At 42.0% G+C, this 20,144-nt stretch overlaps 1 protein-coding gene across 4 annotated transcripts in view; it reads left to right on the top strand.

Moving 5' to 3' along the window:
- CTCF (CCCTC-binding factor) overlaps positions 1–19,488 on the top strand; it is a 35,131-nt gene extending 15,643 nt beyond the window's left edge. For all 4 annotated transcript variants that reach the window (XM_082769873.1, XM_082769870.1, XM_082769871.1 and 1 more), the window contains 10 exons: positions 6,412–7,204; positions 7,868–8,038; positions 8,713–8,846; positions 10,315–10,435; positions 11,244–11,393; positions 12,995–13,155; positions 13,586–13,768; positions 14,489–14,624; positions 16,665–16,832; positions 17,936–19,488. In XM_082769873.1, coding sequence (XP_082625999.1) covers positions 6,424–7,204; positions 7,868–8,038; positions 8,713–8,846; positions 10,315–10,435; positions 11,244–11,393; positions 12,995–13,155; positions 13,586–13,768; positions 14,489–14,624; positions 16,665–16,832; positions 17,936–18,117 — 2,187 coding nt within the window. In that variant the 5' untranslated portion in view covers positions 6,412–6,423 and the 3' untranslated portion in view covers positions 18,118–19,488. The remainder of the gene's footprint in view (positions 1–6,411; positions 7,205–7,867; positions 8,039–8,712; positions 8,847–10,314; positions 10,436–11,243; positions 11,394–12,994; positions 13,156–13,585; positions 13,769–14,488; positions 14,625–16,664; positions 16,833–17,935) is intronic.
- Positions 19,489–20,144: the final 656 nt, after the last annotated feature.

The raw sequence follows: 20,144 nt of genomic DNA, 5'->3' as shown, positions 1-20,144 counted from the left end.
CTTCTAACCTGCTCCCCTTCCCTGTCTGCCCAAGCATTCATATGGGGAGTTACGTGAGGGATTGAACATGTTCTGACATAATTAACCATTTTTCCTGTATTAACTTTCAGCTGGAGTTAGTTATTGATCAAGTTAATTATGCAGGTGAGTGAATTACTCTAGCAGTGCAAAGGAAAAGGTGAGGCCAGCTCTTTGAGCGGCAGCACGGTGTTTTGCTGTGTTAAAGTGATTGTGAAATCATTGTACAAGTTGAGGATCTGTTGTCCCATCTGATTAATGGGAAGAAAGGTGGGTTCCTCTGGCTGGTAATTTGGCATAGGGATCCACTTAAATGCTTTGAATCATTCCCCGGAAGAACGTGCTCTTCTCCCTGCCCTGTTTAGGGAGGCCAGCAGAGGCACCTTGGTTAGGTAACTACCAGCAGGACTTGAAGTGCTATCAGAGCTGCCTGCCTGTGTCCTGTCCCTAAGGGTCAGTGCTTCAGGAAGCCATCCTACAGCTGCGTGCTTGTAACCCTTTACTGCAATTGCAGCTGTCATTCACATAGCTTTTTATATATTTCTTGGTTTCTTCATACATATTGATAGGCTTCTCATACACTGAGAAACCAGAAGCATTTATTAACCCCTGATGAACTTGTTACTTTTCAATTCTAGGCCTCTTGATTTTTTTTCCTAATTTCCTTATTCTCTGAGATGGTAAAATATTTCTCCAAGTAATTGTTTACTAGTGAATTAATGAGCTTGTCTTTTTGAAAGAAAAAAAGTTGTCAGATGTTTGTCAAGTAATGTTATTTTTTAAATGTTTTCAGTGCCAGGTTCTGGGTGGCGAGGAGGAAACAAAGCAGCTGGAGATGGGCGTAGCAGTTGTAGCCAGTGGACGTAGGCAAATGAAAGCTTTAAGTTTGCAGCATGAGAAAATTACTTTACAAAATAAACTGATCTCAGCTTCTTAATTTCTGCTGATGGTAGTAAATCTGGCAAGTTTTGCGTGTGATAGCACTGTGAAGGTATCCTACCCTGGGTTATTCATGTGATGCTGCTACCTGTTAGCTAAATCTTTGTGAGCTTTGTCAAGTAGCTTGACATTTGGTAGCCTCACCTTTAAAAGGAAAAAAAAAAAAAAAGAAAAAAAAAGGAAGAAGTTGTTTCTCTCATGTATTCCTAAAGAGTTCAACACAAGATGAAGCCTTTGTATGACTTTTTATAATTGGATGCTTAGGCAAATTTATCCCTATTAATCTTTTAGATTTCTTTGGACAGTTAGCAACAGAAATGGGTGAGAGTCTCAGGAAATTTCAATCTTTATAATCTGAATTCTGTTTAAACACTTGGTCTTTGGTGTTCTGCACAGCGAGCCTGTTTGAGTCATCTGAACATCTTGGCTGGAGTGTAGTACCATGCAGATATGGCTGAGCTACTTCGAGAACCATCCTGAGTTCAAAACCTTTACAGCTGTGCTTGGGAAGTGCTGAGCCCCCAGCTGGCAACCTTGCTTGGCTGTGTGCAGCCCTCCATGCAGCTATTTCCCTACCTCTGTATTGCTTTCCCAGTTGTGAGGATTTCTTTGGTTCTAGTGCCACACTGTGTGGAGAAGGAGAATTGGCATCCTTTTAAGTATAGGGGGAGGCACATGCAGCAAGTTCACGCTCTGGATTTGTTGCTTATAGGAGTGCTATCGATAAGCTCAGGAGACTGAGAGTGACTGTGATGAGGAGTGGTAGAAGCAGTTGGTGTTAATCAACTTTAAATCTTATTATAAGAGCAGTGCTAGGAACATCTATACTTAATGCTTTGTGCTGCATTCATGGCGTGTTCATCTCTTATCAGTGAAGCCCTGCTGGAACAAATGCAGAAGCTCACCAGTTTATCTGCATCATCTCTGTGTCTAGTGGGAAGCTTTTCGAAAGAAAGCTATGGATATTTTTGTGATGGGGAAAGGAGAACGGCCAAGTGCTCCTGCACATATTTATGTCTACTAATGTCCTTAAAAAAATAAGAAGACATATGTGTTGGGAAATGAGAAAAAAATGCATTATTGGATGTATGCTTTTTTCTTTAAATCCTTTTCTTGCTTTAGGTGGCAGAAACACTGCATGACTAGGGGCTGTTAGGTAAAGTTTTTGCTTGTTCCTCCCTTTAGGTCTCAAAAGTTGGAGGTATGCAGGAGAAACACCAAGGTTCCTATGTTTTAACACACAGTTTTATTTCCACTGCCATATCAATTTTAGCAAGTATCTAATCCATCAGTGTCAAAGCCATGATGGTTTTGGAGTGGGATGTGTATGTGGATTGACTCGAGTTCAGTCTGAATGTTACGCTGTTTTTGCTTGCACTGGTACAGCTGCAGAGGCTTTTGTTACTTTATGAAGGCCAAAAAAATATTGACAGCTAGCTCTTGGCTTCATTGTTCCTATTGATTTTTGATTTTTTGTCTCAAGTGAACTGAAAAGTAGATTTAAAGCCCCAATATACAATTTCTTTGAATGTCCCACAGTTCTTAATGACCGTGCTTTGTTTGGCAACAAATAAATACTTGCTGTTACTTGGTCCATGAAGCTTGATGCGGTTCAGGGTTTGTTTCAGAGGCAGTTGAGAGGCAGGCAAATGTTGTTTTGTGACTGTAGCTTTATTATAAATAACCCAGCTAGAAAAACATGCAATGGCATTAGCAGTCCTAATATGTAAACAACTGTCTCTGGGTTTGTACAGTCTGCGTTGACATCCACAGCAAGTTGTCTTTAATGCTTCTATGACTAAGATGAATGTTATTGTGGGAATGCGTTAATTGAATGCTGTGTCTCTCAATCTTAGTTACTGCGAGTTTTGTCAGCTGTGCTGTACTGGAAATGTTCTGAAATCATATTTCTGAATGTTAAGATTTTAAACTTTCAATATGAATGCTGTGTCAGTTAACCGTGAGGCTTCTGTGAGGGGCCCTGGGTGGCAAAATGTTGTGCTGTAACGTGGCTGAGACTTTTTCCTGTGCAGCAATCAGCAGGGCTGGATGGAATTAAATTTCTTTCTCTCAAGCAACATCTTGATTTTTTTTTCTTTTTTTTTTGAATAAGCTGCCCCCATCGTATTTCTGGTTGCTTCAGTTTTTTAGATAAGTAACTCATTAACCTATTGGAATAATCTTAGATCTGTTTTTTTGGCATTCCAGCTTTTTATCTGGTTAGCTGGATTGTGACAGTGCGTTGACCTGGTTAGTGATGCTGTGTCTCATCTGAATCGTTAGAGCCTGTTGAGGGAGCAGGTGTGTGAAGGTTTGGTTGAACTATGATGTGGGAATTGTGTTAGTTGTTGATTTCAGATGCTTCGTGGTTTTTAAGTGGTCACTCCTGGAAGTTCTTCCTTGCAGTTCTTTTCAGTCTTGACTTTTCTATAACATCTACTGTTAGCCTGCTTCTTTGTTTTCCTTTTTAGATTCAGTCATTCTGGAACTAAGTTATTGATAAAAGGTAGGAAGAGAGATAAAGATAAAAACCAGAAACAAAAGTTTAGGAGGTGGGTAAGACAAAATATGTTCAGCAATTACTATTCCCAGTGTCCTGCTATAATGTCCTTCATGATAGCAAAGGACACGTTCTCTGAAATATTGGAAACAGTCTCAGAATTTGGCCTGGGAGGAATATAACTTCTAGGAGCAAAAAATACTTGAAGGTAAAGATTGAGAAGTGAAGCTGGATGGGCAGTGCAAAGGTAGAGTAGCTCCAGAGGGCTGGTCCAGTAGGGGAGAGCCCCAACCTTTTGCCTCCCTTCCCCTTGAGTTCAGAGGCCATCCGTCCATCCATGTGCATGCATTACAGGAGGATTTTAATCTGAAGAATCAGACTTTCTTGGGGACAAACCTGGGCAGCTGGACACAATTTCTGAGCTGGCCAAGACTCACTGAGATAACTGAGGCACCTTCTGTACATTTATGCGGCTTTCTTTTTTTATTTTTGGTGGTACACTGCCAACGTGGCCTGGATCGTTGATAGTTCTCTGTAAGATACTGTAGCATTTCCCCTGGTGACAAGAACCTGGCTTAAAAATACAGCCATTTTTCAGATCAATTTATTTTTACCGCAAGGAACAGAGCATATCTCATAGCACGGAATAGGCAGGAGTAAATCCTTGTTTGTCTGCTGAATTACCTTGGTTATGAGCTGGGGCTGAGACCCTCCTGGTAGTGCTGCTGCCGTGCGGCTGGCTCACTGCTGGAGGACATCGTGATAGTGCTGGGGAGCTCTGTGGCGAGAGATGCTTGTCCCTAGCGTAGGAGAAGGGGCAGGGATGGCTTGGTTTCTTTGCTGAGTGGCTGTGAGTCCTTCCATCTGTGCCACACGTGTGCACATCCTCCCGTTGCGAGTGCCCTTTGAACAAGGTCTTGCTTGCACACTTACCTGGTCTCAGCACGAGCCTGAGCGACCCCAGCGTTACTTCTGGAACTGACAAACCTTCCTGCCAACGTAAGCCATGCATCAGGACAGAATTGCCTTAGCCCTGCAGATGGGTTTTCAGTATTTTTAGGCCTTATCAGAAATCCTTTGTTAATTCCCACCCACCCCAGCCATTTATCGTGTTCTTCTGTTTAGCTCCCTCCTTCCTTTCCTTTGAGACTTTTGGTCACCTGAAAAGGCTTCTCCTTCTCTATCCCTACAAATACTTGAGATAATTGAAAGACAATTTGCTCTGATTGTTTCACAGCTGCTCTAGGCCAAAGAGCAAATCTCTGTTCTGATCTCCTGCTGGCTAGTGTTAAGTACTTGCATCATCTCGGGTACTTCAGCTGTTTGTCCATATGGATTTGCTGTGACTTGAAATGCTGAGGGGTGCTAAAGAAAGGAGAGGCAGGATCCCTGCAGGGAGTGCTTGTGAAGCCATATGCCAGTATTTCTGGGTATCTGGTGCCCCCTGGAGACTGCTGCTGCCCAAAAGAAATGCAACCAGTATCAAGACCACGTGTAAATAGATGACCCTAGACAGAACAGGCTGAAGAACAGTAAGAACCGTGTTCTCCCAGCAGAAGTGGAGAATATTAGAAAAGCCAGTCTAAAAATAATGTGTCTTGTAATTCTTAACAGCTAATGAGGACTGACGGCTGTGTTTCGTGTTCATGTGTATGTACCCATGTATCTCCAAAATAAATATCCAAGATTGTGTAGACATTTGAAACTAGTGTGATAACGAGGTTTAACTGCTGAGCTGAAAAAACAGGTTAAAGAGGTCTGGTCTTGAAAGGTCAGGTGATATAATAGCAAAATGTGGAAGTCAAAATCTGGTATTGGGATTGGAATTTTATCACAAGTCCATAGGGAAACTGGCATTATTATTTATTTTTTTGAGAAAAAGACATAACTGTTTAATGATGATTTGAAGCAACCTTCCTACAGAATCAGAGTACAGGAATTGCATATTCCTTGGCAAATGCTGAGAAGAGTGCTGGATGGTTTGGGGAGAAAGAAGAGCATAAAATGCTGTGCTTGTGTATGGCTGTGTTCAGAATTACAACAGTTCAGAATTACAACTAAGGCCTTCCCAAACAGCTTTAGCACTGTTGTGTGCTTGGGTCTGTGTGGATAAAATTAACCCAGTTCTCACAAGAAGGCTCGGAGTCCCCCAGCTCTGAGTGCAGATCGCTTACACCGAAGTGAAGCTGTTCTGAGCCCTGCTGCTGCTCGTTCAGCCGGAGGAGGGCACTGTGCTCTCAGGCCAGGCAGCGCCCCGGGGTGGGAGCAGGAACTGAACCTCAGGCTGCTTACAATATGCTTGAATAACTTGATCATGTCTTTTTTTATTTTTGTTTCAATAACAGTACCAGTCAAGTGTGCAGAGAAATTTAAACTTACAGGAAATAACCGTTTCCACTATCAAACAGCTAAGAATATATACAGTAACTTTGAAGACTTAAATTCTTGTACTCGATTTTTAGTGCTTTTTCTCCCTGAAAAAACTTTGTAGTTCTCAAAAGTAATAGTTTAAATAGAAAGTTTTTTGCTTGTGACGGTATTTTTTTTGCTTTTGATATTTATAGCCAAAGAGTGACAGATATTGCTAAATGAAATACTAAAGAAGCTCAGTAAAGAGTAATATTACTTTATGTCTTGCCAGTAGGATTTACGGTCTTTGAGAAGTGGGAATATGTATATCACTTCATCTCTTTGTTTTCCTTCCTTTCCAAGGAACTGGTAGAGTCGTCTCATCTCTGAGAGTGTTCTGAGACTGACTTGGTTTACAGGGACAGGAGGCTAGCAGAGACTAATCCTTAATTCTCAGTTTCTGTTTGCTGAATAGAACTACAATATGTTGCAGCTGTTGCATTGCTTGTTTTCTGTTAGGCCACTTGTCCCTCTGTGGGCTTTGTGCAATTGTTAAAATACCTCGGATGATGTGCAGCATTCATTTTCTCTCTTTGTTTTTACAGCAAGAAGGTGAAATGGAAGGTGAGGCAGTTGAAGCTATTGTGGAGGAATCAGAAACTTTTATTAAGGGCAAAGAGAGAAAAACCTATCAAAGACGCCGCGAAGGCGGACAGGAGGACGATGCTTGTCATATACCACCAAACCAAGCAGACGGAGGTGAAGTAGTGCAGGATGTCAACAGCGGAGTGCAGATGGTGATGATGGAACAGCTGGATCCAACTCTTCTTCAAATGAAGACTGAAGTCATGGAAGGTGCGGTGCCTCAGGAGACAGAGGCCACGGTGGATGACACACAGATCATAACTCTTCAGGTTGTTAATATGGAAGAGCAGCCTATAAACCTCGGTGAGCTTCAGCTGGTCCAAGTACCTGTTCCAGTGACTGTACCTGTTGCCACCACATCTGTGGAAGAGCTTCAGGGAGCTTATGAAAACGAGGTTTCCAAAGGAGGCCTGCAAGAAGGAGAGCCCATGATCTGCCACACCCTGCCTTTACCAGAAGGCTTCCAAGTAGTGAAAGTGGGTGCAAATGGTGAGGTGGAGACATTGGAACAAGGTGAACTCCAGCCACAGGAAGATCCCAATTGGCAAAAAGATCCAGACTATCAGCCACCAGCCAAAAAAACAAAGAAAAACAAAAAGAGTAAGCTTCGTTACACTGAGGAAGGCAAAGACGTGGATGTCTCTGTCTATGACTTTGAAGAGGAGCAGCAGGAGGGCTTATTGTCTGAGGTCAATGCAGAAAAGGTGGTGGGCAACATGAAGCCACCTAAACCAACAAAAATTAAAAAGAAAGGTAAGCTTGTCATTAGCAAGGGGGTTTTGGGAATGTGTTTGTTAGGAGGGGACCTTGCCGTATGGTTGCAGTGACCGGGTAGATGCAAGTGGGAGTAAAAGAGACGTGTCCAGTGTTGCTGCATTACATAAGAATACTCAGCTCTACTGTTTTGTGGGTAAGTCTCCTGTCATGCATATAGGCTACAGAGGAGTTCATTTGCCTTGGTTTGATGATATGACATTTGTATTCCCATATAACTACAGCTGAAAAGATTCTGCATTTTGCTGTAATACATGTTTAAGAGTTTGTGTGCACATTTTACATCGGTAACAAACAGTATAATAAGCTTTGTTTTTTCTAACCAAGTGCTGAGTAGAGTAAATGGTGTAAAATACAGCGTTACGTACATCTGACTTCTCCTTTCTGGAAACTTAAAACTGTAAATTAAGGAGCCCTTTTTAAAGTGGAGTAGGAACATTGAGTACTGGCATACTAATGAAAATTCAAGCCAAGCTAGTCATTGCCTGTGTTCCTAAGGATATGCTGTTGGATTTAATGGTACAAGATTGTTCCTCATAGCAGCTAAACCTACAGGAATCTTTCCTTTTCACTGCTGTTCTTTAACGTTATGCGGAAGACCACAGTACTGTTGAGAGTAAAGATTATTTCCTTCGTGGTTAGGTGTAAAGAAGACATTCCAGTGCGAACTGTGCAGTTACACTTGTCCACGTCGTTCCAACTTGGACCGCCATATGAAAAGCCACACTGATGAAAGACCACATAAGTGCCATCTCTGTGGCAGGGCTTTCCGGACAGTCACGTTACTGAGGAACCACCTCAACACTCACACAGGTACTCTTGCTTTTGTATAAGTTGTTTTTGGAGCATCTGCTTTGTCTTTAGATCAAAGGCAAGGTGATCTATCTTGAATCTCTCATTACCTGTTATGGAACAAGCTAAAGAAGAACCTATGCAAGGCTGCTGTCCATTTCTCATATACATGCTGTTATTCTCTGCCTGGCCAGGTCAGGTGCAGAGCTCATCCTGTACATAGAAAACCAGTCCCGGGCTTGACCTGAAATTACCTAAAGCTGCAGAAAATGTTCCAGTTGTCTTGGTTATTAGTAGTTGTGTTCAAAGCTTCACGTGGCTGTTGCTTCTTGCAGAGAAATAAGATAAGGAAAGAGGCTGGAGAGAAACATAAGGGAGTTGAAAACCAAAGTGGGGTGTTTATAAAACAGGACCAATTTAGTGGTAGGATCTGTAGCACATTTCTGTTAATCCTTACTTGAGTTTCTAGTATAAAACAACAGGTAATTAAACTGTGATGAAACTATACGTGTCTTGTGATGTTTCTGCCAAAAAAAAGGTAATCTCTTGTTTTCTCTTCCTATCAATACCCGTGTTATGTCTAGCTGGGTGCTTTGAGATTTGTGAATAACCAAGAGGCATTGTGAGTGTCCTGTATCTTCTTTTGTCGCTAAATCTGAATGTCATCATCTTCCTGTCTTGCTGCAACTGCTCAGGTACTCGCCCTCACAAGTGCCCAGACTGCGACATGGCCTTTGTGACCAGTGGAGAGTTGGTTCGGCATCGCCGCTACAAACACACCCATGAGAAACCCTTCAAATGTTCAATGTGCGATTATGCTAGTGTGGAGGTACGTGAGTTAATTGTTACAGTTCTGAATATTCGCTTGTATAGTTCAAGCCTTGTTCACCATCTGTTACAAGCTCTGCTCTTAGGCATTTCCTCCTTGGCCATTCAAAAAAAAAAAAATCTAAGCAAAAAAGTTATAAATCAGGTCTGTTCTTGGAAACAAATGGTGGGTTTTCCTTAGTTAATGAGAAACCGGTTTGAGAGCACTGAGAGCACACTGAGATCCTAGATGACTTCCATTTCCTTTGTTGGTGACAATAGTTGTTACTGGTTTTGCTTTTTTTTAATTGGTCTTAAAGGTGATGACAGGAACTGTAGTGTGCTCCATGTTGAAGGAGGCAGCCATCTCCTGAGTAGGATGTACTCTGCAGACAGTTTTAGAAACATGTATTCTACGCATTATCTGTTTATGCTGTTAAGGTGACTGTAGCCAAAATTAATGGCCCTTTGCCTCAATATTACTGAAAATCACCTTTGCTGCTATCTGCTGGTTGTTGAATTTGCTCAAGTAAACAAAGCTTGTTTGAATGCTTTCCCCAGTGCAGTGCTGTTACTGATGCTGAAGAACAACCTTTGTGTTCTAATAGGAATTGATGGGGATAAGAAATTGGAGCAAGATATAAGCAACATGACTTAAAATACGGGACGTGTGTAGTGGAGGAAGGGTACAGTGGGGGATGTTGAGCAAGGGATTGTGTTTATCTCCCTGAGCTGTGACTGCAGTGCTGTAATTTTGGGCCCTGTGGTTTCGAGTGCTGAGTAAACTGCATTTGCAATGATTTTTCATAGTATGTGTTAAGAAAGAACGACCAAATTGGTCTTAATGTGAGCTTGTGCTGCATTTTGTGGACAATGGTTGTTGATTATGCAGCATGCTCCTACTTGAGCAGAAAATTCCTTATGCTGATTTTTTTTAACCTGGGTTCACGCCTTCTAGATAAAAGCAGGAGAGCAAAAGAATGAAGTCACCCTGTTGATTGTAGGTCTAGACTTCAGCTCTTCTTAGCAAGAATTTATCTTCTATCTCAAAGTAAATGGAGAACACTCAAGAAAGCACCCTCTGGAGAAAAATGTATGGTGTGGGGGGACATTACGCTCTTCCCCCACCATCCAATATTCTCCTTAGGTGCTTTGGTTTCCCAGAACATTTTATTGTTTCTCTCCAGGGTAGTTTCAAATTTTAGTGTGTCCTCAAACAACGGCATAGTTGATACCAGTAAGGAGCACAAAACTCTAAATTAAGCTGTGCTGCATGTGGGAAGGACAAGGCTTGTTTGTGAATGAGGTTGGCAGATGAAGTACAATGGGAGAGAGGGAGTGGTTATGTGCTGCATGAGAGTGGTATTGAAACGTGCTTGCTTATATTTGTTTTAGTGACAAGGTAAAATGAAAATCTTTTTCTTGACTTGTACTTTTGGAAGTCTGACCTGCTCATCTATGCTAACTTCAGTCTTATTCTGGGCTTTCAGGTTAGCAAATTGAAACGCCACATTCGTTCTCACACTGGGGAGCGTCCGTTCCAGTGCAGCTTGTGCAGCTATGCCAGCAGGGATACTTACAAACTGAAGAGGCACATGAGAACCCACTCCGGTATTGTTGACGTGGTTTTTTTGGTTTGTTTCAGTGTCAGATTGCTGAGACTGTGTAATGCATGGTGACACTCTTAATTGGAAAAAAAAGAAATACTTTCTGTAGCTGAAGAGTATGCGCCATAGTTTATAAGCACTTCAAATAAAATTCATAAAACGTTAGTAATTACTACACTGAGAAGTGAGCTTGGAGGATCTGGTTTCAATGTAAGGTGTTAAAATACGTCCCCTTCTAGTAGGAAAAGAAGACATTTCTTCTATTATTAGTGTTTCAGTTAAAGGTTAGAGCCATTTTCAGTTTCATAACTGTGTAGTTATAAATGCATCTCATGTCTGTAGTTCATAAAGACCCTGATTTTTTTCTTTGATAGAAATAGCATTTTTTAGCACAGAATGTTACTGGAATGCCAGGTTGATGATACCCTTAAACCTGAAGGGGGAAGAACTGCCCTTGCATGTACATAAGTATTCAGAAACCTTATCCTCCCCCCCCCCCCCCCCCCCCCAAAAAAAAAAAAAAAAAAAAAAGATAATCTGATGCTACTTGTTTTTTTGTGGCAGTCAGCAGGTAGCCTTCCAGGTGTTTCCTCAGGGTATGAATTTAACTGATTTGCTTAAAGAGTGGACTTGATTTTCTTTGCAGAAAGATGCATAAAAGAACTAAAACTTCCAAAGAGACATTGAGATCTTTCTATAGTTACTATTTCTATCTTCTAGCTGTCTGTTGCGAGTTTGAGAGGTTTGGGGCTTCTTGGTTAGATTTTTTTAATAAAAGTACTTGTGCTATTTTTTTCTTTCTGCTACTGAAGGAGAGAAGCCATATGAATGTTACATCTGCCATGCTCGCTTCACTCAAAGTGGTACCATGAAGATGCACATCTTGCAGAAGCACACAGAGAACGTGGCCAAATTTCACTGTCCTCACTGTGATACTGTTATAGCGAGAAAGAGTGACTTGGGTATGTATCTCTGAGAAGCGGTCATTTGGTGAAAATAACTACAAAAGACTTTCCCAAAATTAGAGTTCAAGTAAGCCAACTGCTGTCTGCTTTTTAACCTAATAGTTCTGATAACTCCAAAATGAAGCAAAGGCTTAAATGTGTGGCTTGTAATACACACTTAGCTTACCATAACTGCTGCAGACTGAGAACGTTCTGTTTCTTTTCATTACTTGAAAGCGTAGGATGCTTTCCAAGTGTACAAGGCAAGTTACTATTTTCAGGACTATAGATGTAAGGCATTTATTGAATTTAGACTAATATTACAACTACGTGTGGATTAGGTTTGAGAAACCAAAAAGTCAATTGGCTTGACCTCCTTCATGTCGGAGGCCATTACATTTCATCCATATACATCTGACTGAGCTAAAAGGCTTGAATTTGAATAAATACTTTCATTTTCCAGGAAGTGGAGCTGTGTGCCACAGACAGAATAGGAGACAGAGTTGCCACAAAAGCCCTGAGTCCTTGCAGTAGCAGTGTTGATCTAGTGAGCAGTGATTCCAGCAGGCAAGCTCTCTGATGCACAAGAACGTGAAAAATAATATCATGCCCAGAGCAGCTGAGAAAGAAGAAGCCACGATTTGGCAGAACTTTCAGTCTGTAAGCAAAATAAGCAAAATATCAACCATGTAATGGAAAGGCAGGCTCCCTTCCAATAAAGAAGAATTTGAAGTGCTACAATGAGAGGCAGTTTGAGTGGATGGCAGCCAAATGATGTCAGGTGTCTCCCAGAGCAAACGAGAACTGGTTTACAACAGAGAAAAACTGATGTTAACTATGAAGAATCTTTCTCCTAATAATGGTTTAGTCTACAACAGGTTACCTTGTGCAGCTGTGGTATGCTCTTAGTTTGAGTATCTTAAAGGAGTAGCTAAAACCTCTCTTGAGGATTATCTGCTGGTATCCTCATTGCCTTCTATCCCTGTCACTTTGGCTTCCAGTCTTGCAGAAAATCCTGTTTCCCAACGTATTACCTGGCTTCTGGCTATATTCAGGCAATTCGGAGTAGTCTTAGTCTCTTGTGGACTGTTATGTTTTACTTAGGTAATCTTCATGTGTTACATAAATTTCACTAGCAAAAACTCACATTGCACCGTCCTCCAAGGGAATCCTTGTGGACAGATACTGTCAGCATCAGACCTGGCTGCTGATGTCCCCGTTGTCTGTTGTGTTTTGAGATTAGTGTAGATGGTTTGAAAAATCATCTAAGATGCCTGCAGAGCTTTTTGTGTATAATAACTTAAGTTAAAAAAAACAAACCGTACGTGGCATAACATCAAATAGAATTGCACTGTGTGAACATTGATGACTACTAATGGTAAACCAGAATTTAACTGTGGGAAAACTTGGAGATTTTCTGCAAGACCTTTCTGTCTAGAAATTGTTCTAGTTGCTTTTACTTACATATCTTTCTTTTTTGGTAGAATCCTAAATTAACTGTTCAGTCGCCTGACTTGATTCAGGAATATGTGGAGGGAATAATGCTAAGGGACCACAAACTTGTCTCTTTCGTGTTTGGAAAGCCATCGTGGTTAAAGCCTCTGTTTCTTTGATCCTAGGTGTTCATTTGCGAAAGCAGCATTCCTACATTGAACAGGGCAAGAAGTGTCGCTATTGTGATGCTGTGTTTCATGAACGCTATGCCCTCATACAGCATCAAAAGTCTCACAAGAACGAGAAGCGCTTCAAGTGTGACCAGTGTGATTACGCATGCAGACAGGTAAGCTGGTGGGACTGGCACCCCTTCTGAGCACTGGAGCAGGAGATGACAACAGGAGGTAGAAATCTTAGCTGTTAAGTTTGACTGACAAGATCAAATAAGCTCTCCCCTTCTTTTTGAAGGGTGTAAAGGAAAAGTTTGGTGGCCTGTGCTGCTTGGTGTAGTGCTTCCCCCCTGTAGAGCAGTACCTTCTAAGGCAGATAAGTCACAACCTTGGTGTATCTGTTGATGAAGAAATAAGTCTGTAAGGATGGCAGTAGCTAGGACCGAATATACCATTCGTTGAGATGTTCTCACATTCCTGCAGAACCATCTTTTTCTGACTCTGCTCTTAAACTAAAGTTTGGCTTCTTTGTGGCTGAAAAATCATCTCATCTGTTTTTGTATGAGTTACTTAAGTTACTCTTGCTGTCTTGATTGTTCCTGTCAGGAGCGGCACATGGTCATGCATAAACGGACCCATACTGGAGAAAAGCCTTACGCCTGTAGCCATTGTGATAAAACCTTCCGTCAGAAACAGCTCCTTGATATGCACTTCAAACGATACCATGATCCCAACTTTGTCCCTGCTGCCTTTGTCTGTTCCAAGTGTGGTAAAACATTCACTCGCAGGGTAAGGGAACGTACTGGTTTGAATTACAGATTTTTTTGGTGAGGCTCGGTGGGGGGAGAAGAGGGGAACAATGACATATTTACCCACAGGGAAGGGTCACTGAGATACAGGCCACGACACTACCCTTTTAAACAGAACAATTCTTAGATGAGACCTGATATAACTCAGAATTAGTACTGTTGTGTACTAGCACTGACATTGTGAACAAAGTGAAAATTCAACTTTACAAATAAAAGTCATCTTTGTGGGCCTCCTCTGGACCTGCTCTAATAGACCCATCTTCTTCTCGTGCCGGGGCCCTGGACTGGACACAGGACTCCAAGTGGGACCTCACAAGGGCAGAGCAAAGGGGCACAGTCACCTCCCTTGACCTGCTGAATACTCCTGTGGTGATGCAGCCCAGATGCAGTTGGCACACTGCTGGCTCATGTCGAGCTTTTTGTCTACCAGGACCCCCAGGTCCTTCTCTGCAGGGCTGCTCTCAATGAGTTCTCTCGCTCTGTCCTCATGTCTCATTGCTGTGAACCAGGTGCAGCACCTTGCACTTGGACTTGTTGAACCTCATTAGGTTCACGTGGGCCCAATTCTCCAGCTTGCCCGGGTTTCTTAGTTAATCAGAAGTTGTCAGAAATATGTTTGTAAATACAGGACCAGAACATTTGATCCTATTTTAATGTATGTTGTGGTTTTTTTTTTTTTTCCATCTTTTCCATGGAGTAGAACACAATGGCCAGACATGCTGATAATTGTTCTGGCCTAGATGGTGGGGAAGGAGAGAATGGGGGAGAAACAAAGAAGGGCAAACGTGGCCGAAAGAGGAAGATGCGCTCTAAGAAAGAAGATTCCTCTGACAGTGGTAAGAAACAACTCAGTAAACTCTGAGAGTTAGAGACCTGTGATTCAGTCTTTGTTAGCTGTTAATTTGTCCACTTGGCAGCTTTGTTTTGGTACTTAAAAGGCTTTTATCTAGTTGGTAACCAAAAAATAGTAGTATACGGCCAGGTACAGAAATGACTGCCTGTAATGGATAGTATGGATTCTGCCATCCTTGCTCTTCCTAAGACCGTGCAGTTGAAAAAACTCAGTTCCTGCCCTTCCTGCTTTTCTGTGTGTTACATTCTCTGGTAGTGTTTTTAGTGTCCCAGAAGAAACTCAGTGTTTCTCTGTTACGAAATGCCACGTGCTCCCACCTTACTGCTACAGGATAGCATGCGGCATGTCCAAACAACCCCAGCGTTGGATTAACTTGGCTCCTTCTGTGGGAAAGGGAAGGGAGCATACAAGAGAGTGGTGGAGAGAGTGCTGGCAATTGATGGACTCCTGGAAAAAGCCTGCTGAGCCAGTTAAAGGGTCAGGAAGCTGGTGGTGTCTTCCACTTGACAGGTGTCATTGCAGACACACTGGTATTGAGAAGATGGTCGCTGAGGGGCTCTTGGATGTGCTGGCCAGCATGCCAGAAGATGGGTTGGGTGTAATTCGTAATAGGGTGGCTACTGTTTGTAAGCTTCTCCAGAACAGGAGCTGTTGCAGCAGATAAACTGCCTTCACTGTGGTATTCTTTGTGAAGGAAAAGCTCATAGCCTTTCCCCCAATGGAGGGAAAATGGTCATGTCTTCAGCAAGAAAATCCAGATGGAGTCTAAAGAACAGCCAGCTCAAAGATGATTCTGCAAAGGCAGTGTTGCTAATTAGTCTTCCATCTGAAGTGCTTTCTGCAATTAACAAGGGGTGTAGGTTGGGGCAACAGGGATACGTTCTGGTGAATGTGCATCTGAAAATCTTACGTGGCAAACAGGTTTTACAGGAATTAAGATGGGTATGGTCAAACTGCTGGTTGTGCAAACCTTGACAGCAGAAACTCCAATTTCTGAAGCTTGTATTTGTACAGATTCTTGAAAAGGTGTTACAGTCAGTTGTATAAAGCACATGTAGCTAATTGTTCATTTAAAACATGGAAACATCTTGGAGCCAGAAAGAGTAAAATCTTGATGGAAACCAAATCAAAACATGTTACAAATTAGATACTCCAGAATCACATCTGATTTGTAGGCCTCCAGTAAATGTAGAATCATAGAATCACTTAGGTTGAAAACTCTAATTTTATTTAGTTTGTATTGCCTGGGTTTCAAAACTGTTTTGGGAGAAGGTGGTCAAGAATCATGCTTGTTAGATGAACTGGTGAGTGTTGTATGACTGTGGCTGAGACAACTCCTCCATCCTCACATGAGTTGCCAAGTCTTGACTGACTTCTTCAGGAGTCATCTGATAGAAAAATAATTCACCAGTGTGAGCTGAGTAGCAGTATGGACGAGGTTCCAACTACATTCTCTGCTGAGAATTGCAGGGTGCAGTGTTGTTCTTATCTCTTGATCTGCAGTTTCATGAGTTTCTGCAACTTCTACATTTCTAAGAACGGTGAGCAAAGCTATGGTGAAGCAGACCCTTGTGATGAAGCACTTCAGACAGCGGGGGCTGATGGCTCTCCTGGGAGTGGCTTAGACGAGGTGTTTGTTCCTGAGAGTCCTTGGTTTGGGTTCCTGCCTGCTCTTGTGCAGGTGGCGCTGCAGTGGGCTGATGGCCCCTCTGATGGGCCTGGGAGTAGCCCAGCAGTGTCGTGTTTGGGTTCCCCATCTGGCCAACATCTCTCTGACCTCCTTCATGGGCTTTTATTGCATAGTCTAACATAGTCATGTTTCATTTTGCCTTTCTAAATGGCCATTTGTCGCCTCTAGTGTGAAGGTAACTAGCAGTTTGTGCCACCAGGGTCTCGACAAAGGCCTTGTTTGCCTTCTTCCCCTGACTTGACTCCTTTTGGATGAGGATTTGGTGGTTTTCTGTAGGTAGATGTTTCGTTCTTGTTTAAACTGGAGATTTAACTGGTACAATACTTCTTTTAGAGGAAAATGCTGAACCAGATTTGGATGATAATGAAGATGAGGAGGAGACAGCAGTAGAAATTGAGGCTGAACCAGAAGTCGAGCAAGAGGCTCCTGCACCACCTCCCAGTAAGAAAAGAAGAGGAAGACCACCAGGCAAAGCTGCCACTCAAACAAAACAATCCCAGCGTAAGTCACTGCTTGAAGCTCGTGTTACTCTGCTTGAACTGCTTTGTTCCTTGGATTTGGCAATTCTTACAAGAGAACTGATCCCCTCAAGTGAGCTAATTTAAAATAAATAAATAACTGTACTTGCCTCTACTTTGCAAAGACCACACTGTTGGTTTGAAAAGAGTTACGAGTGTTTCCTGGTCATGAGGATGCATAATTGCTTCAGCCTATGCAAAAAGGAGAGGATTTTTTTTTTTTTTTTTTTAGTATTATTTAAACTCACAGATGAGCAAACTGCTCTTTTTTTTTTTCCCTAGTTGGTGTGTGTATTAATGTACAGTTACTGTTAAAGTAATTGTTAGCACAATCACTGTGTTATTCTGACCTTTGCAGGCTTTTGCAGATATTACCACAAATTAACACACTTCAACCACAAGTGAACACACTGCTGAGCATAACATGAGTGCAGACAGTTTCAACTGTAGAGTTTTCTCCTTAAGAATAAAAATCAATAACTCTGCAAAGTCTAAAATTCAAAAAAAAAAAAAAAAACACAAAACAACCAACTAGGAACAAAGCAGGAAAGGCAAATCTGTTCCTGCAGGGGGTGATGGCTCCCCAGTGGTTTGGCTGTCTGCTCAGTGCTACAGATGTGTCCTTGTGGCCGTCCTAGAATAACAACCTGTGGAAGCATTTTGTGCTGACTCTGTCACTAGTGTCACCAGACTCACCTAAATTTGAAGCTTTTCCTTGCACCATGAATGAAGAGAGGCTGATTGGATACACATCCAGACATTGGTGTAGCCTTGTTTGTGGATTACTCTGCAAAATCCCCTTTGTATAATGTCTTAAAGTTCCAGTGTACCTTATGATACTTGTGCTGGTAGCAAGTATTTATACAGAGGCAAGGAAACAGAAGGCTGATGATTAGATGAGTGAAGCAGAGTGAATCACTGCACTGATGTGGGAATGCCTTCATTGTGGGCCCCGCCTTCTCTTTCCATGCAAGAGTCTAAATGCCTACTAAAAAAATCATCTGATGAGACCAGCTCTGGAACAACAACAGAAAAAAAAAAAAGGTGTAATTCTTCTCCCTCACCCTTTTCTTTCTGCCCTTCTAGCTGCAGCAATCATTCAGGTTGAAGACCAGAACACTGGTGAAATTGAAAATATTATAGTTGAAGTAAAGAAAGAACCCGATGCAGAAACAGTAGAGGAAGAGGAGGAAGCTCAGCCTGCTGTAGTGGAAGCTCCAAACGGAGACCTCACTCCTGAGATGATTCTCAGCATGATGGACCGGTGATGGAGGAAGACCACGCTGGATGACTGAACTGGCCTGGGCTGTGTTTAAGCGGCTCAAATCTATTTTTCCTTTTACCTTTTTTCTTGGCTTTGGGAAATGCATCATTTTAGACCATTTTACCAAACATACTGGGAAATAAAACTTCAAAATGATGTTAGAATGTGATTTAACTAGAACTTGCTGTTTTATGTTAGCATTACAGGATCATGGAACATTAGGAAATATTTTGGAGTCCTTGAGGGTTTCCTGTGAGGTGCTTGATTAGTTTTGCTCTGAACTGCATCGTAAACACGGTCCTTGGGCCAGCTTTACATGCAACAATTTTTATTATACAAAAGTGGAAGCCTTGACTAGAGTATGTGGTAAACCACTCCGGACTTGCCCTTCCAGTTCCCAGAGTCCTTGAGCCTCCTTCTCTCAGTAGTGTTTTTAACTGTAAATGCAGACTTGGGAGGGTTCTAGACTTTTAAAATGTTTTTTGCTTTTCCCCACTGACTAGCTCCGGTTCTCCAAGTCGGCTGCACACGGTAGTTTTGGCATGCTCCAACTGGTTTCTGTCCTTAATATGCTTTGCTTTCTGCAAAGCATTTCTGTAATGGTCAAGCTTGTAAATAACTTTTTTTTACATTTAAATCTTTTTCCATTAATTAAGAGGTATGCAAAAATGCAGTTTAAATAAACCCCAGTATTTTAATTCCTTTTGAACTAAGTGACAAGAAGATCGATAGAGTGTAAATGTTGGAAAAACTGTTGATAACCAATCACGTAGAGATGTACCCAGACTATTGCTTGCAGAACAACAGAAACCCACACATGAAATCTGGTTTTGAAATGCACAAAACTGGCATTTGAAACATGTATAATTAACCTTCTTTTTGAGTTATAACTTCACGACTACATTTTCTTTGCTCTATCTTGTAGTTGTATTTTGTGTTTATGAATCCTATGTTAAGGCAGAAGTGGTGATTTATAAGTGGGTCACTGCAGCCCTCAAAACCTGGGCCAGGAAATTTTAATAGGTCAGTAATTACACAATTTTGGATCTCTAATAAAGACAAAAAGGAATAATGTGAAATACAAATGATGCCTGTATATGAAACTGTCACATGTTAAAATATGTAAGCTTTTTATAGAGCCTCAGTCTTGCTGATTTCAAACAAATTTTTCTTCTATGTATCGCTTTTAAGAGAGCTATCAGTTTAGCTATCAGACTCTAGGTTGATGCATTTTTGTACTTAGCTGTACTGTGTGATATTTTTCATTATTTTAGGAAGCCAACATGGGAAAAAAAATACTGTTATAAAATATGTAATGGGGTTTGAAAGCTGGGAAGGAGAATATACTGCTGTACAGCTAATAAATAATAATGGATTAACATGCGTGCTCACCGGCTGCTTTCTTTGGGCATAACAACTGCATGAGCTGGCAGTGATCTCCGGACTGTAAAGCCCCTCCTGGAAGGATGCTGCAGGCCTGCCTGCGCAAACGGAGCAGCTGCTTACAGTGCACTGGGCTCTTCTCGTCGTGGGTGTTCCTCTACAGCGTGCTGAATGTGGGGTGGCAAGCTGTGAAATGAAATCGTGGCGTGCTGCTGTCAGTCACAGGTGAGTGTGCAGATAACCAGGCATCATTACTGTGGCGTAGGCAGTGCATGGAGCTACCTTACAGCAGCTCCTTTGTGTCCCAGGTGTCCAAGCTGCTCTGCTGGGGCTGTGTTTAGGCAATTTAGGTAAATTTAGGTATTTGCAGGTAATGTAAAATGTGCTGGACTGGCTGCTCACTGACACTTGTATCATTTACAGCTCTAAGCAAGAAGTAATGTCAGGAGTATTGAAAGAGGTGTGTGGTAACTACCTGTCACTGATCCTGAGACGAGGTCCTTCTTAAACTTGCAGAGCAAAGCTGTCTTGGGGTTGATGCCTGGGATCCTGAGGAGGACGGGAGCTTATTTCAGCAGGTGGGGATGTAAACATCAGGGCTGCCTTGTGAGGCTGCCCAGGTCTGGCAGACGAAGTGGACAAACCCCA

Source organism: Aythya marila (assembly GCF_965140915.1).
Source record: "Aythya marila genome assembly, chromosome: 12".
Lineage (NCBI taxonomy): Eukaryota > Metazoa > Chordata > Aves > Anseriformes > Anatidae > Aythya > Aythya marila.
This window is presented reverse-complemented; position numbering and strand designations above follow the sequence as displayed.